The 17,807-nt window shown below is 36.7% G+C and overlaps 3 protein-coding genes across 3 annotated transcripts; 1 reads left to right on the forward strand and 2 right to left on the reverse strand.

The window, feature by feature from the left end:
* Positions 1-2,455: 2,455 nt before the first annotated feature.
* On the reverse strand, positions 2,456-6,554 carry LOC125209030 (protease Do-like 1, chloroplastic). Its single transcript, XM_048108612.2, has 8 exons — positions 6,100-6,554; positions 5,642-5,764; positions 4,645-4,816; positions 4,089-4,126; positions 3,526-3,724; positions 3,272-3,424; positions 2,988-3,122; positions 2,456-2,672 (listed from the first exon to the last, which is right to left on the reverse strand). The coding sequence occupies exons 1-8, from the start codon at positions 6,492-6,494 to the stop codon at positions 2,595-2,597; spliced, it is 1,293 nt and encodes a 430-aa protein (XP_047964569.1). The 5' UTR covers positions 6,495-6,554; the 3' UTR covers positions 2,456-2,594.
* Positions 6,555-9,208: 2,654 nt separating this feature from the next.
* LOC125214886 (uncharacterized protein At4g28440-like) lies at positions 9,209-11,110 on the forward strand. Its single transcript, XM_048116095.2, has 3 exons — positions 9,209-9,331; positions 9,785-10,019; positions 10,548-11,110. The coding sequence occupies exons 2-3, from the start codon at positions 9,797-9,799 to the stop codon at positions 10,760-10,762; spliced, it is 438 nt and encodes a 145-aa protein (XP_047972052.2). The 5' UTR covers positions 9,209-9,331; positions 9,785-9,796; the 3' UTR covers positions 10,763-11,110.
* Positions 11,111-11,169: 59 nt separating this feature from the next.
* Positions 11,170-12,353, reverse strand: PDE329 (calcium homeostasis regulator). The gene is made up of 3 exons (XM_048116094.2): positions 11,899-12,353; positions 11,665-11,829; positions 11,170-11,591 (listed from the first exon to the last, which is right to left on the reverse strand). Exons 1-3 carry the CDS (start codon positions 12,259-12,261, stop codon positions 11,268-11,270), a joined length of 852 nt encoding a protein of 283 aa, XP_047972051.1. The 5' UTR covers positions 12,262-12,353; the 3' UTR covers positions 11,170-11,267.
* Positions 12,354-17,807: the final 5,454 nt, after the last annotated feature.

Here is a 17,807-nt window from a genome sequence, read left to right on the forward strand (position 1 = left end):
GACAATAATATTTATACTTTGCACAAGAAAATGTGCAATTGTTTGCATTATTCATACATTGTCAGTGACATCACCCCAAAATAGTCCCTTGAAGTAGTAAAAATAAGACAAATGTAGTGTAAAAAGGGTCAAAATATTTAAATGATAATGTCAAGCATTACTCAGTGAGGATTTTATTGCAACAAGCCAACAACAGATACTGTAACACAGTAACACTTCTCGTGAAAACTAAATCCCACTTAACAAATCTACCCACTACTTTTTGAAAATTACTGGATTAGGACATCCACTCTGTACGATAAATTCTTAGTTTTAAAGTTTACGCAAATATTTGATTGAAACATTTCTTTTGCTTGACAGACCATTATTCAAGTGTTTGAAAAAGATAGTTTGACAGGAGATGTGTTTTTTTAATTGTGTTTGAAAAAAAAACTAGTTTGATGTTTTTATTGTGTTTAATTGAACATGGAATAGAAGACCCTACTCCACTCTAGAAAAAAAGAAAATTACTACTAGTAAATAATTACTCGTATAGTCGTATTAAGTTCAGATCACATTAGTCACACCAATTCAAGATTAATTGTTCCAGAGTTGAATACAGAATAATCACTCATTTAAGGAAAATAAATATACAAAACAATTGTAATCGAAATGAGTTAAACATAGGAGTAATATTTTATATCTATCGCTATTGAGATTAAATGATTAGTCACGTCTAAGCATATATTATTCATGATTAATTTAGAATCGCCATATTAGTCGATAGGCCGCCATTAATTAATATTTCTCAACATTGACGGTCATATCTTCTAATCCAAGTATTTTGACCACGAAGCAATTTACATGTAACAAAAAGAAGTTTCGATGTAGATTTTGTGGGATAACAACGGAGCAATTTAAATGTACGTAATCCAATCTTGACAACATAGCTTATGAGTTGGAATTTTTTTCCATAATTTTCATACACTCATTAGACAAAATTGAGTGTTGTACATTATAATATTTTAATGATTCTTGAAAAAATCGAAGAGGTAGAGGCATGGCATGATACTCAAAAAATCGTCTAAGTGAGAAGCGATGGCATGTTACTGTTTAATTATTTATTTCATATTTATTTAGTTTTTAGTTGTTTTTTCCAATTTATTGTTTTGGTTTTTGTTTCTCTATCATCGTTTAATTAATTTCCAACAAAAATCATACGAGACGTCACGAATTGGTAAAATTAAATACTATGTAACATTCACGAAACATAAAATTAAGCGACGACGAGTGACACGAATTGGTAAAATTAAATACTCCTTAAGATGTAACATTCATGAAACATAAAATTAAGTGACGAGTGACGCACATAATATGCCAATAGTAAGTGCATTATTCAGTTATAGTGATTGATAAAAATGGATGAAGGTGAAGATAATCATCCATTTTCTCGAAGTTTAGAAAACGTGGTTGATCAAAATGGTTGCTTAGTGGGATTGAGTGGACATGATTTACACAATGACATACTTGCTTTCATAAATTGTGTTACATGTGTTAGTGTTACCCTCAATGCTTCATCTTTAGTTATGTCTTATTCATGGTTTATACTTTCCTCTCTCTCCTTACATCTGGATTTCACCACCTTCAAACTTTTATCCCCTTCATTCTTATATATTATCACATTATACAAAGTAAAACATACTCCTATTATAATAAAGGGAACATAAATCATTTCATTTTGATTGTCATTTGTCAACTACTATTATAAAACAAAGGGATAATGAATCTTTTCATTTTGGGTGTCACCCTCAGTGATTTGGTTAAAGATTATTAAAACACACCTTACAAGTACCTAGACGATGGACTTTTTTACACAACTATATTTCAATCTAAAGAAAATACATATCTGAACTGAAGCATCAAACTATTAAGAATTAGTATGTCTTAGGACTTTTTAAGACGTTGTTTTGATGCCAAACCGAGTTGAGATCAAGTATTCAGTCGTCGAAAATCGATTCTAATACTTTGATATTTCCAACATTCACAACTTATTTTCTGTAATAGAGACTTGACTTTTAAATTTATTAAGGTGTTAAATTTAATAGATACTCGATTTCAGACTTTCTCCACCTGTATCTCTATGAACGTGAATCCCTCAGTTTGCCTGGTAGTTTCTGCTACAGAATGCAATTCCAGTGGTCCTCCTTTTGTTTGTTGTACAGTCCTACCTGCAAAGCACACTATTATGTAAAATTGATAAGAGATTCAATTCCTTTATGAGCATATTCTGGTAACAGTGGAATGAAATAAACGTGCTTCGAAATACTTCAACTTTAACTTCAATACAGAGTTTAGGGGCTGCTACATTACCTATACAGCGATATTGTGTATACGTTGCAGTCAAACATGCAAATATGATTGAAGATCAGCTAGTTTAGTTTTACTTTCATAAGGATAATAGCTTTACAACACAGACTACGGAAATAACGCTCTGATATAGTAGCTTCATTTCAAGATCCAAGATTATGTACAACATTGAGGGCTAAATCGGACAAATAATACTACAGAACAATAGACACTTCCGATATGAATATAAATATGAATTACAATTTACATCAGGATTCATCAGGCTTTGGTTCAAGGACAACAGGGATCTTTTCCAGTTTATCGCCACGAAGTACTTCTACTTCCACCTGCAAAGTGAAACATTCGAAATGAAGTTAGCTCTCAGTTCTCATAATTTTTTTACATCTTCATCTTATATTGCTTTTAGTGGTTTCATTCCATACTCCTATACAACGTCCCTTTTGACTAGTACAATATACACATAACTATGCACACTTTTAAACTATGATGGTAAATATATGACAATGTTCAATTTGATTCAGGAAAACAAAATGAGACGCCAATTTCTGTATATCCAATATTAGGCATTAAAGGCCACAAATTCTCCATACACATTCCCTATTTTTAGAGGATCAATAGTGGAAGTTACGATTAACGTTTACCTTATCACCTACTTTGCATTGGTCAAGGATTCTGTACAAATCACTACCATTTGCAACTTTCTTTCCATTAACAGATGTAATTATGTCGCCTAAAATAAGTCTTCCATACGCATCACGTTTTGTTGATTGAAGACCCTGCAGCACCAAGAATACAGAAGCTGTAATCAGCATTACATGATTTATACGACACCATATTTTGAAAATCCTGTAAGGCAGTAAAGCAAAATGAAATTTCATATCAATCTAAGCATCACACCAAAATGAAATGTTAGAATTGGACATACTGCTTTGCCTGCAGGCCCATTCGGAGGAGCATCCAGGACAAGAACCCCACTAACTCCTAGTTGCTCCACTGACTGGTCAGGCGCAAACTTAATCCCTAAAATTGGTCTAGTGACTTTCCCAAACTTGACCAACTGATCAACAATACCGCTTACCTGGACGTAAAGGAAAAGTCTTAAGAAAAGCGTACATAGTGGAGTAACTCATAAATATTACAGTGTGTATAGAAATCTTCCTAACTAAAGCAGTCACTCACTGTGTCAACCGGAATAGAGAAGCCTACTCCAGATGAAGCACCAGAAGGAGAATATATAGCTGTGTTTATCCCAATAAGATTGCCTGCACTGTCGATCAGTGGTCCTCCACTATTGCCTGGATTGATCGCAGCATCTGTCTGGATGACATCCTGGATTGGACGGCCAGTTGCAGCCGAACTGATTTCTCGTCGCAGCCCACTAGAAAAGGATTGAATTCGTTAGACACCTTAATTCAATACTAATACACTATTAGCCGGTTATATGAATAATTGAATAGATTTTGTAAAAGCTGGTTTAATCTAAAGGTTGGAATAACCGACTTATGCCAACATACATAAGCTTCAATCGTGATCCTGGTATTCATTGGCGATCATGAAAAAGCAAAAGTAAACAAGGCGATGTGGGGATATTTTGAAATTATGTTAATATATATTCTAGAAACTGAAAATTATAAATCTAACAAGTATTTTCTACATGTCTAAGCCAAAAAACTTGCTCGCTCGAAGATAACATATAGTATGATGATAACTTGTTACATTATTTTTATACGTGCTGTTAGTACCTGATAACACCAGTGGTAAGCGTATGGTCAAGTCCAAACTGCCAAGCAAAAAAAGTGAAACACAAACATATTGTCAGAGAAGGGGAAAGATATGGTACCATATAAAAGAAGCTTGCCACTTTTGAATTCATTAATACCATTATGTGTCTTATCGAGTCATTCAAAGGAATGCCATTCAACATTGGAGAACATGACGAACCAGGAGGACCAGTGTGTGGTTATAAAGGACATTTTAAGGAAGAACTTGGTGTAACACATAGGAAACCACATGACATCAGTGATAGACAGGACTTGGTTGCATCCATAAACTTTATCCAAAAGTATCGATTAGCTGTAACCATGCCATTATGCTTTATAACAATGAGTATTATGGACTCCTCCCCAATGGGAGATCAAGAATGGAATTAGAGGGTGAAATCCACATCCACCAAATACCACATTTGACACTTTCCGCTTGTGTATGTTTGAAATGGTAAATTTGATAAGAATCCAGAAAACTTAGAAGATATCAACCAGAAAGCATAATCAGAGACAATTAATTGGGAAGTGCACTTACAGGATTTCCAATTGCATATACTTTTTGACCAACAAGCAGATCTGCAGATACACCAATTGGTATCGGCCTCAATTTGCCTTTGGGGGCCTCAATTCTCAAAACAGCGACATCTTTATCCTGATCAAACCCAACAACTTTTGCATCGTATGTACTCTGGTCTGCAAGAGTGACCCTGAACACAACCATCCCTTCATCAGAACACTAAAATTGTACATCCTAAAGGACATATTCTAGAAACTCAAAAACAATACTCCGTATTAAACTGATTCAACAGTTGACATGGCCAACTTACTAACCATCAATATGATGGAATACTAATATTCAAGATGACAGCTTTTTCATATCATCAGACTCATCACAAACTCTACCACAGTTGCATAAAGTAAGTTACTAAGCTTCCTACATAGAGATCACATCTTGAGATTATTGGTCTTCCTATCACCAATGAATTCTCTACCTATTTCACAGAAAGGAAGGCTTTGTGCATACAGATATCTACACGTTGCTGAAGATCTTGCAGTAATCAAACAATGTTTTTACTTTTGTACTGAAAATGTGAAATGCTGGAAGCTTTACAAAGCAAAACTATAGCTCAAAGAAAACACATAGGGGGTGTTCGGTTTGCAAGATTGTATCCGGGATTAAATTTATAGTGTGTTTGGTTCATGAGATTCAACCCCACAACTCAATCCTAAATGAATAATCATGGGATAATTAGTCATAGCTAATCCCATATGACTAAAATAATCTCACAACTCAATCCTAGATTATATCTAGGTATTATTTTATCTTGGAAACCGAACACCACCATAATGAACTATATAGTCTATGTCAACAAGAAAACCAACATACATACTAGAAAGTACTATGCAATAACAGGCAATGCAAAACAAGCCAAAAGGAAATAATTAGTTAACTAATTCAATAACTATTCGGCCAATAACTAAGTACTTAGTTAAATACTCGGCCGTAAAATCACAAGACAGGTTAGTAGTACTTGAGATCAGATGCACCACGAATCACGTGATAATTTGTGACGACATGGCCCTGCGTGTCCCACACAAATCCAGATCCTGATCCTTGCGGCACCTCCAACACATCCAACGTAAAGGCATCCTGCCTAAAACAAAACTCACAGTATGAATTCACTATATCAACAACTCATTCCAGAACCAAAATCTATTGCCAAGTGCCAACATCACCTATAACATATACATTCTGCCAGTCAACACCCTAACAAGTACATTGGATGCCATATTAAGCAGATTATTGTCTAGATCATATCATTATTTGAGCTGCACAACTAGGTAGTTGAAATTAGAACACGCTGATGAAGTAGCATTAATTCTCCAGTGATGACGACCACAAGGAAATAATGCAACCAGCACAACCGGTCATATTTACATCATCATAGGTAATAATAATCGACATACATAATATGCAAAAACTGATTACCTCGCAGCTAGATTAGTAATGTAAACAACAGAAGGAGTGTTCTCTTGAAAGAGGCGAACTGTAGCCAACTCATCGGACTGCAACTTCCGCGGCGTAGTGACGACGAAAGCCGAGGCAGAATCAACGTCGGCAACGAACAGCGCCGCTGAAAGAGCGACCGAAGTGCAGAGCACAAACAGCGAGTCGAGGAGCTTCTTGAGTCCATTGGTGGAATCGAGCTCCGAGGCGGAATTGTTCCGAATAAAGTCATCGCGGAGAGCGGAAACGACGATCGGAGTGATGAAAGTAGGTCGATTGAAGTGAGAGAGAGATCTCCCGAGCGGCAATTTGGGGAGTGAATTGAAGCGCGACACTTTTGGAGTGGTCGCGAAGAACGTGGAAGCGAGTGCAGCCATTGGGGAGTCAGAGAGGGAGTTGGATTTCGGTAATTTCACTAATTTTTGCTCTCTCCACAATTATATGTGGATGTGTTTTTTCCAAGTGATTGAAAACAATTTCTAGAGTTTAGAAAGTTGTTGGATGCATTCATTTCGGCCCATAACTACGAATATGGGCCCGAACTTTTCTTCCACTAATTTCCAATCCAACCGGACTTGATCCACACTCCACAGCTACATCTCCACACAACGACAACAAAAATTGCGTCAAATTTTACTTATTTCCCCTTCTTTTTCAATTAAGGAACCACATCTCAATAAAACAATAAAAACTAACTTAAGATGAGAATACTCACACGACAAGTCTTCTATTAATACGGTGGTGGGTTTGTCATTTGTGGAATATCGTGATATTTGGTTACAAAATCGCTACATCTATTGTCTTGATACGTTAAAATCAGATACTCCCACTTGATAGCTAATTATTCCCTCTATTTTTTAAAGATAGAAATGGTGGAATAATACAAATTTTAATGCAAAATTGATAAAGACAGAGAGAAAAAAATTGATAAAATAAAAAAGATGAAAAAAAAGGTAGTGAAATTAGTGTTAGTCGATTGTGGAGTCTATTTTCTAAAACAACTTTTTTTTTATTTCTAGATAACGGACTAAAAAGAAAAGAATTTCTATTTTTAGAAAATAGAGGGAGTATTAAGCTATATTTTCTGTCAAATTGCTAACTACAACTAAATGATAGGCATTAGATTTTTAAATTAAAGGTGAAGATCATTCAACCCTTGAGGATTAATATCATGCACAAAAAATATCAATAGGGGTATTAATATCAATTAACTATAAAATTAGTTATAACTAACTTTTAAAAGAAATCCCAAAACTTTAAATTCATATAGCATATATCAAATTAAAGATAATTTTATAAGGATTCCGACGATATCCTACATGCATATGTTCCGACGTCAAAATTTGAAAAATTTTGAAAATTTTTAATTTTTTCGTACAGCAGAAATGTAACATACTATATAAAACATGTCAATATAATACACGTAGAATGTCAATATAAGCAATAGGTTAACATTCTTAAAGCATTGTGTTGACATTCTTAAAGCATTGTGTTGACATTCTCAAAGCATTGTGCTGATATTTTCGAAACACTATATTGACATTTTCATCCAAAACCCTAATTTGGAGTTTTTTTTTTATCCTTTTCGATTTAACTAATAAAAACAAAAATTACACGTGGCAAATTGTAGATCACACATTTTCTAAAATCCTATGACCTTAAATTAGTTGTAGTTAGCAATTAATTGATGAGTTAGAGCATGAATAACGCAGGCGGGCCGGGCTGCAACTCGCGAGTCCCGGCCCAATTTCAGCGTTGGAGGCACGAGCGTCTCGGCTCGGGACGGTCCCGAGGACGCAGTTGCGTCCCTGGGCCGCTCCCGAGTCCCGTCCCGTCCCGGCCCGGCGTTATCCGTGCCCGTGCCTAGGGCTGGGGAAAAATATCGAAAAAATGATATATCGCTCGTATCGTATTGAAAAATATCGAAAAATTATCGAATTTTCGATATATCGTAATTTTCGATACGATACGATATCGTTTCGTAAGTTTTCGATACGATAACGATATGAATTTCCTTATATCGCGATATATCGTTTTATATAAAAAATACGATATATATCGAAAATTTTCGATATATCGATATTTTCGATATATATAATATTTTATTTTCGATATATATCGATATATCGAATTTCGATACGATATATCGAAATATCGATATGATAACGATATGAAATTTTTTTATATCGAAAGTTCGATATATCGAAACTTTCGATACGATAACGATATGAAATTCTTTCATATCGATATTTTCGATACGATACACGATACAATGTTTTCGATACGATATATCGTATCGATCCACCCCTACCCGTGCCGCATCAGTGTAGTCCCGGCCCGGCGTTTGTTGTGTTCGGGCCGGGCCGCAAGTCTCAATTTTTTTTTTCAGATTCTTGAAGAAATTGAGAAGAAGAAATGGAGGGGAAGAAGAAAGAAGAAAAGAGGGAGAGAGAGGAACGTTACTTAATATTGGGAATTGAGAGTTTAAATATGATTAAAATTTATATTGGGAATTGGAAAATGGAGTATAATTATAAATTTATATTGGGAAATGGGGAAGTGGTAGAATTAAAATTGAAATTTATAATTTATAGTTTATAATTTTTTCATTTTGATAATTTCTTATTAATTTTTTTCTCAAATTGACTTATGTTTTAAAATTTTTATTTTTTGAATTTTTAAATTTAAATGTTGTAATTTTCTATTTTTCGATTGAACAATGAATTTTTCCGATTTTAATTGTTCAACGTATTTTATTTTATGATTAAAATATGTTGTAGTTGTGAATAGTGCAAATGAATAGTTATGGCCTGAGTTGTGGCCTGCGGTGCTAATGGAGTTGTGGCCTAGAACCCTTAATTTGAGAGAATGATGACGCGGAGGGGACTTGTGGCCCAAATCCAGGCTAGGGTTATTCATGCTCTTAGCAATTGATCACTCCTCTACAGTTCCTAACGAAAAAAAGAAAGGAAAGTAAAATCATCACGTGCCTTAAATCAATTCACACATCCTTGCACGACTTTAAGCGATTCTCTCCAGCTTTCGCGTTTTTAGTACTACTACAGGCAACGGCTGAGATCTGCTGAGAAAATGGAAGATCAACGGTCAAAAACTAGATTAATTTTTCTATTCAAAATTCCATTTCGACGGTCGTCTCACTCACCAAAACTAAGTAACCTGCAAAAGATCTCACTTCTCTATTACTGTTGCCAAGGTGATTCCAATCCTTCAATTTTTATATGTGCAATTTGTCGTATATTTGTGTAAAATTCTGAAAATTTTCATTTTATCGGCATTTGATCTGATAATTAGGGTTTTGATTTGTTGCTGTTTGTTTTGAGTATCGGTACTAGTGTAGAGTGTTGGTCTAATCTATTCTGATCATATTTGTTGTTATGTTCAATTACGATTGCATCAATTTTATCTGTGATGGCCGAGTGGACCTCGAACGTGCTTTCAGTCCATTTTTATTCATTCTTTTAATGATTAGTCATTGGCACTGATCATGATGAATTCTGCCTAATTTGTATGAAATTTGATTTAAAGATGATTTATGCATGGAATTTTGAGCTCCAAATGTGTTCCAAGTGGTGATTCTGCTGATGGCTTTTTTGAGGAGGGCTTATGGATTTCCTTATTTCCGGCTAATGTGGGTTTATCATTTTAGGTATTGATTTAAATGGCTGAAAAGAAATCATCTATGAGGAAGCCAGTTTTTGCCAAGGTTGATCAGCTGAGTCCTGGCACGAATGGGCACAATCTCATCGTGAAGGTTTTGAGTTCGAAGATGGTATTGCAAAAGGGTAGGCCGGATGGGCCTCGAGTTCATCAGATGCGTATTGCTGAGTGTCTGGTTGGGGATGAAACTGGGACGATTTTGTTTACTGCTAGGAATGAACAAGGTATGGTGCTTTGTGCTTGAGTGATTGGAATGATATGCGTATTCATCATTTTATGAGTAAACCTTATCAAATTGTGGTAGTTTCTATGTTGAGTTTGAAAACGGTGGATTTGTTTTAGTATCTTATAATTATGAAATTTGGCTTTTGTTTTACATATCAATTTGGTTATCACAATATGTGATTTTGCCAATAAATGGATAATGTAATCACAAGGTACATGAGTATACTTGTGTGTTAGTAATATTTTGCCAGGTCTTCACAATGTTTGAATGTGAGACAGTGAAGTTTTGCAGTTGACTATTAGGAAATAAAATACTCTAGAAAAACTATATCCCGGCTGGTCTCCCGCCAATAGGTGGTTGTTCTGTTCTTTTCTTGACATTAAGTGCAGTTTTGTTCTTCTATTCTTTTCTTGACATTAAGTGCAGTTTTGTTCCCACTACGGGAAATGTCTCATAAATATTGGCCCTATGGCCCTTATCCCCTTTGTCACAAATTCATGATCTTGATGTGAACTTCAATGTGCAGTGGAAACCATGAAGCCTGAAACAACTGTAATTCTGAGAAACGCCAAAATTGACATGTTCAAAGGATCAATGAGACTAGCTGTGGACAAATGGGGGCATGTGGAAGCAGCTGCTGATCCTGCCACCTTCACTGTCAAAGAGGAAAATAACCTTTCCCTGATTGAATATGAATTAGTAAACGTAGAGGGATATGAAGCTGCCAGCATCCTTCTCTGATTAGATCAGCGTTCATAAAGAAATGCTGGGAAATGAAGTGTGTTTAGGAGACTGCTTGTCGTTTTTGCAAAGATGTTGATCCCACCTCTACGAAAGAAGATCCTAAGTATTACTTGATGGTAAGTACGCATTGCAGCTGGACGTAAAAAGCAGGTATCGTCGCAGCTTGGCTCACGGTCCAGACTTGCTTTAGTTTGTCTATTCTAACGGCATGGATTCTCTCTTGTCAAGAAATCATGTCTTCTTGTATGGATGAAAGGAATAACTTTGTACTTCTTCGTGTAATGAACAACGTATGATATACTTATTCTACTTCGTATCATAAATATTTGCAAGTATTCCTGGTCATACGTTGTTTTTGTTTCTTTGTTAAGTCCGTGTTGTTTGAGGTTTATTACACACGACCCTAGCTACTCAAAATGTGGCTCTATACCCAAAACAGTGTGTGAAAGATGCTAGTAAATTTCATGGTTTTTGGTTGAAGATGAAGAGAGAAAAGATGTGTTTACGATGTATCGGTTCCTTTCTTGAGAAACTCAAGATCTTTCATTTGCAGCTCCACAGCTTCTTTGGGCAAGGGCTTGGGCTCAGGGACTTTGATTTCATCGGTTCCATCTGCGATTCTCTGTGCTTTCTCTCTCACAATCCTCTCAACCTCTTCCTTTCCGGCAGCCGGAAACACAGCATTCAATATGGTACATAGCAATTCCTCATCTTCTTCCTCTATAGGATCTCTCCCAAAACAACACACATATATGGCTTCAAGAGCTTTCTCCGCCCGAACAGCCATTGGGATATTGGGCACGGGAGCATTGAGCCGCGCTCTTTTCTGCAAGCAACACAATCCTGTGTTTAGCAGTAATTGAAACAAGCTAACCTAGTAATGCAGTAAATGCAGAAACCTCTCTTGATTCTTTGATCATGGCAATGAAATTTTCTTCTTCGAATTCGATATCATTCGAAATCCGAAGCCTGGCCACTCCTTCCAATATCTCCTCAGATTTAAGCAGACCAGCTCCAACTGCAGCTAGCCAACAGCAGAGAAGCACATACAGAGGATCCCCAGCCTGCAATCAAATCAAGAATTATTCATCTTCATCGAATGCCAAAGTCGAGCTTTGTTACTTATGACGCACCTTGCCTCGTCGATCTTGGAGCTCGAAGAGGGCTCGGGAGTCATTGACGGAGCACTTGTTTCCGACTCTGCGGCGGAACTCAGCGAAGTCGATGATGTCGCCGCCTATGCCGCCTTCATCGCTGATGATACGGGCGAAGAGGCCGATGACGGGGAGGGAGCCGAGGACCTTGTTGGCGAAGCCGGAGAGGGTGTTGGAGTCCTCCATGTAAGATCGGACGAGGAGGCCATGGGGCTTGCGGCGGGTGCGGCGGGCGGCGTAGAGGTGGCGGAGGAGGAGGAGAGAGGGTGGGGTGGGTTTGCAGATGGTGGTGTAGGTGTGGGAGGAGTGAGGGTTTGTTTGGAGGGAGGAGAGGACTGCCATTACTGCCTTCGTTGTTCAATTCTAACCTCTCGTTTTCGGATCATGTATGCTACTGCTACTAATCTCTATATCTCTCTCCCTCTTCTACATATTTTTATCAATATCACATATTTTATGCATAAATAACAAGACTATATACTACTCCCTCCGTCCCAAGATAAGTGACCTACTTGTTTTAGGCACGAGATTTAAGGAATGGTATTTAAATAAGTTAAAGTGGTGAGAGTAAAGTATGAGAGAGGGAAAAGTAGAGGAGAGAAGAAAGAATAAAGTAGGTGGAAAATTTGTAAGGGAGATGACTTTTTGCTAAAAATGGAAATAAGTCACTTATAGTGGAACACCCAAAAAAGGAATACAAGTCACTTATCTTGGGACGAAGGGAGTACTATTTTATATTCTAAATTACTGGTCACTGAACATAAATAAATTTTTTTTGATAAAATGTTATTATAATAAAATATATTTGGACATGAATCTTATGTACTTATAAATTATAAGTAAAGGTTACAATTGCATATACAACCTATTTCAAAATTAATAAAATAGCCCAATTTTGGATTTCTAGCTAGTTACCCAAAAACTCAACACCTCATTTATCTTGTAGTAATAAATATTTCGTACTCCTATTAGTTAAAAGTATGTATAAATAATATTCTATTTTAGAGGCCACTGAGATTCATCTGAAAGTTATCTTGCAATTTTAGTACTACATGATATTTTTGTTAGTTTAAAGATAAATGTTAGTAGTACTATATCTTACTTTAACTAGTAGAGTACATGATCTTTGCAATGTACATGGACTATTGTGGTATACTGTATACTTAAAACACTTTAGCTATTAATTTAACATAAAATATTACTCCCTCGATCTCATTTTAGTAGTCCCATTTGTGTTGTGTGCGAGTTTGAAGAAATGGAGTATTAAGGAAAGTTGGTATAAAAAGGGTTTAGGGTTTAGATATAAATCCAAAAAAAAAACTTAATACATAGCACTCCATGATTGATTTTTTCGACAAATTAAACACTACACAAACAAGAAACTACACGTACGAATACAAACTATACGCTATAAACAAATGGATAGTAGTTTAGTAGTGTTTGATAATATAGTAGTGTTAGTTTTATACTCCCTATACTAGTATAAAAATAGAGGTCTCACTGGGGCAAATACTAGAGGATGGGAACGTCATCAGAGAGTGGGAGGGTTGACGCCAGGTTTGAAGGCTTGAGAAACACACGAAGTAGGTGGGCGCTGCTGCCTCTTGCTCCCTCGCTATCTTCTCTCAGGAAGCTTTCTGTTGTTTGCCTTTTCTTTGTTAGTTAGTGGTGTGCCTTCCTTTCGAATGTTGTTTTTTCCTTTTAGCTCTGTTAATTTTGCACTTGTTGTGCTGTCAGCTCTGTTGGCTTTTTCTTCGGTTTTTTAATCCGTGTACATCTATTGTTGTTGTACTCTACCTCGCCACTTTTGGGTGGTTTGAGATTTTTGATTTATCGAAAAAAAAAACTACTAGTATAAAAAATAGAGGTAGCCTAGTAATATCAGTATCATGTTTGTTTCTAAGTTCTAACCAAAATGTTGCAAGTTCGACCATGATATTAGAATTTATTTTCCTTCTACTTTTCTTCGTTCTCGCTCGCTGAAAAATACTCCATATGCATCCCACGTCGATCGGAGAAACAATCATGAGAAAGAGAAAGGGGTTATAGCAAAACATAAAATTAGTTTTAAAATTTTAACGATTTACCATCAACTAACCGATTGATTAATAAAGGGAGTAATTAATTAGTTTATCGATTCGATTGAAATAGAGTTTGAGCTAATTTCTTGAATTAATTTGATTATTAACCAAATCAACGATTAACTTCAGATTAAGTATCTCTACCGACAATGATACTATATTCAAGGCTACGTTGGACTCTAGTCGTGTTGAGATTTAGATTTGTAATATCAACTATGTTTATGTTGAATAAAATCCTTTAGCTCCCAAAATTATTTGTGTATATACGCCATGTGGTGCTATTTTGGAATTTAGCGTTGTTTTGTTGAATTGGGCACTCATTGATCCATTTGTGCGATGGGATCCGACATCAGACATGCAATTCCAAATCTAAATCTTGCTTCTTCTTTTTTAAATTTATTACTACTAAATTTAATAATAAGAAAAATACCCAGCCTCTTTAATCGGTTGCATTATTGGCATGCCAGGTCATATTTATTTGTTAATATATGAATGTAAAATACTCCGCGTAAAGAAGAATACACTGTATTAAAGTTTCAAATTGATGCGTGGAAATTTAACAGATTCATATTGAAATTAAGATCAGGATCACAAATTCATAGAGAGATCAATCATGCTGTAAAGTATGCTCATGCTGCAAGGACTAAGCCACGACACACAAAAAGCACATCTTGCAACGCAAGGAAAACAACAATATAAAATTAAAAGTACAAGGACCTATCTAAAACAAAACATTATAGGAGTAAAACACTAATAGAACCTTTGCTTAATTACCATATGCACATGACATCAATAAATTATTAACTCCCAAAGCACCAAAAATTCGACTCTGTATTTCACACCAGATCCCTCCACCGGCCGGTGCATCAAATCTTGCACCATATTTGGTGAAAAAGGGTAATAATTTTATACTATGTTTTAATTTTGTACTTATACTAAGTATTTAACTAATTATTTTAAGCACAGGATCATGAGTACTATAATGCAACCACTAAAACTTTGAAATTCCCATTTAAGATTTTGAAGAACATTATGTGATATGAGTATGGCAAAATGTTCATCCTATTGAGTCTATCAAAATAGATATAGCTTTTGGTTCTTTTTAGTCAGGGGCATGGAACGATTAAATTGCACTAATTGAAAGGTTGTGTACTTGAATCCAAATATAAATTGGATTTAAGATTAATTAAAATCACAAATATAATTTTTTTACAATAAAAACCAATAGAGTTGTTTTAACTATCGATAATTTTTCCAAACTCGATTTGAAGCTTCACTATTCCACAATCTTACAAATACTACAAACAAATTAAATCGAATCTTTAAAAAAAAAATTTAATTTTCCCCGATTTAATCGAGCCAATCTTTCGTATATATATTTTGACGTGGATTACCTTTGTAAATGTACCAAATGATGAAGTAATACACTCTCTCCGTCCCATTATAAGTGAGACATATTCCTCTTTTAGATCGCCTCAACTAAAAAGACAAAAAAAAAAAAAAGGATTGGATTTTTTGAGTTTTCGCCGCCCCTATAAATGCAGTCCCTTTATTGCATGTGATATAGCATATACTAATGTCTGGCCTAAAACGGATATAACATCAATTAATTTGCCTTTCAAGCGTTGCAGCGTCACTTCAACATTATATTGAGCTTTGAAGTTTGAACCCCTCGCCTTTAAAGATTCAGTTTCATTGCGTAATGGGGTACTATTACTCCGTATTCAAATTGAGGTAATTAAATCCAAACCAAACGAATTAAAACCATGATCACTTTCAGTCAACTTCCACCCGATTATTCAGGAAATTAAATTGACGATTATTTTAAAGATTAGTAGTACATGGTTACAAATAAACTTAAATCAACCTAGTAAATCACTATTCATTTTAAGTCAAACTTTGAAAGAGAATGATCTAGGCTTCTAGCTAAAACAAATGTAAAAGTCTCACGTCCAGCTTAAAACAATTAAGCAGTGCATGTATAATCTTCAATCACAATTATTTTCTTGACCGAGTCAAGTATCAAAATAAATTCTTATCAGGAGTATAATATACTATGGTATACGTTAAACTACCGTAATTCTAGTAAGACAATAATTACGTCACTCTATCAATATGGTAAGATGAATTCAAACTTCAACATCATATTTCAGTGTTTAATGATCATTTATAATTTGAAAAGATACCATTTCTGTAATCTACTTATTTTTTTTCACATAACAAAAGGAAATTCTATATACTATACTATAAAATATGGAAATCGTATCCTAAATCAAAAAATTATTCCACTATTTTTATATTTTACTTATTGTTTTGATTTTTTTATTTGAGTAATTAATTAAATATTCTAACACTTATACTTCAAGGGTAGATCCGTCGTTTAATAACTGAGGAGTCCCCCTAAGGGTGTCTCCAATGGCGGACGTCCCGGTCGCCCCTCGCCGACGTCCGACCGGACGTCCGCCGTAGTGGGTGGGAAGGGCGCCCACGCCCGTCCCGAGTGCCCGTCGGATGGCCTCGTCTCTCAGCCCGACGTCCTACCTGACGTCCGCCACTGTGGCGTGGGTAGGACGTCCCAGGGTGTCTCCGGTGGCGCCCCTCCCACTAGGACTTCCCACAAAACTGCCTGTCACGTCATCACTAGCCCCTCCCATTCCACTGCCACATCACTAGCCCTTCCCACTGCACTAGGACTTCCCACTAGGACTTCCCGCAATAAAATTAAATTCACAATTAAAATTAAAATTTACGTAATTAAAATTCGACACGAATACGAACGGCGAAATGCGAATATTTCATTAAAAAAAACATACATCATTCGAAAAAAAAAAATTACATAGTAGATAGAAAAAAAAACAACCACATCAACTTGCACCCCTTCGCGTCCAAACCTCTTCGATGATATCCTCCTGAAGTAGAATATGGGCATCTCTTTGCCGCATGTCGGCAAATGCGCGCAACCGCTCAACCTCTCCATGAGGTACCCCCATGTTCATTCGCACTGGCCACGCCGTGGCTTGGACCGGCACCCGTATCATCTTCGTTGGTCCACTGAGTCAGTTCGTCCCCTTCACTTTCGACAATCATGTTGTGCAAAATGATACATGCGTACATGATGTCGCCGATGTTGGGAATATACCACTGCCGTGCCGGACCCCTCACCATCCCCCATCGACTCTGGAGCACACCAAATGCGTGCTCAACATCCTTGCGCGCTGCCTCCTGACGGGTCGCAAAGTAGGACTTCTTTGGTTCGACCGCATGCTTGATCGTCTTCACAAAGACGGGCCAGTTTGGGTATATCTCATCCGCCAAATAGTATCCCATATTATGCTGGTTGCCGTTGGCGATGAAACTGATGGCGGGACCAACACCATTGCACTGATCGTTGAACAGGGGCGACGACTGGAGGACGTTGATGTCGTTGTTCGACCCGGCGACTCCAAAATAAGCATGCCATATCCACAACCGGTAGTCAGCTACAGCTTCAAGGATCATCGTGGGATGCTTGGCTTTGAAGCCGGAAGTGTGTATCCCCTTCCAGGCGACGGGGCAGTTCCTCCACTCCACTCCCAATGCATACAATCTATGCTGCCCAACATCCCAGGGAACCCGTGCACCGACCCGTGCATATTTATCAGCCGCTGGCAGTCTTCGGGGCTCGGACGACGAAGATACTGATCCCCGAATATCGATCTAACGCCCGCGCAAAAATTCAGCAGACACTCGACGGCTGAAGACTCGCCAATGTGGAGGTACTCGTCGAACATGTCGACCGGGCCTCCGTACGCCAGTTGCCTGATTGCG

The sequence above is a fragment of the Salvia hispanica genome, chromosome 3 (assembly GCF_029641045.1).
Source record: "Salvia hispanica isolate PSC_SH4W2 chromosome 3, Shi_PSC_v1, whole genome shotgun sequence".
In the NCBI taxonomy this organism is placed as follows: Eukaryota; Viridiplantae; Streptophyta; class Magnoliopsida; order Lamiales; family Lamiaceae; genus Salvia; species Salvia hispanica.

Bases quoted from the DNA above. Each gene is read 5' to 3' on its own strand.
- LOC125209030 (XM_048108612.2), bottom strand. From the start codon at position 6,494: ATGGCTGCACTCGCTTCCACGTTCTTCGCGACCACTCCAAAAGTGTCG. The intron at 3,123-3,271 runs GTATGTCCAATT...TTGGTGCTGCAG, and splicing joins ATGGGCCTGCAGGCAAAGCA to GGTCTTCAATCAACAAAACG. The intron at 2,673-2,987 runs GTAAACGTTAAT...TTCACTTTGCAG, and splicing joins AATGCAAAGTAGGTGATAAG to GTGGAAGTAGAAGTACTTCG.
- LOC125214886 (XM_048116095.2), top strand. From the start codon at position 9,797: ATGGCTGAAAAGAAATCATCTATGAGGAAGCCAGTTTTTGCCAAGGTT. The intron at 10,020-10,547 runs GTATGGTGCTTT...TTCAATGTGCAG, and splicing joins TACTGCTAGGAATGAACAAG to TGGAAACCATGAAGCCTGAA.
- PDE329 (XM_048116094.2), bottom strand. From the start codon at position 12,261: ATGGCAGTCCTCTCCTCCCTCCAAACAAACCCTCACTCCTCCCACACC. The intron at 11,830-11,898 runs GTGCGTCATAAG...ATTTGATTGCAG, and splicing joins TCCAAGATCGACGAGGCAAG to GCTGGGGATCCTCTGTATGT. The intron at 11,592-11,664 runs GTTTCTGCATTT...TGTTGCTTGCAG, and splicing joins TGATCAAAGAATCAAGAGAG to AAAAGAGCGCGGCTCAATGC.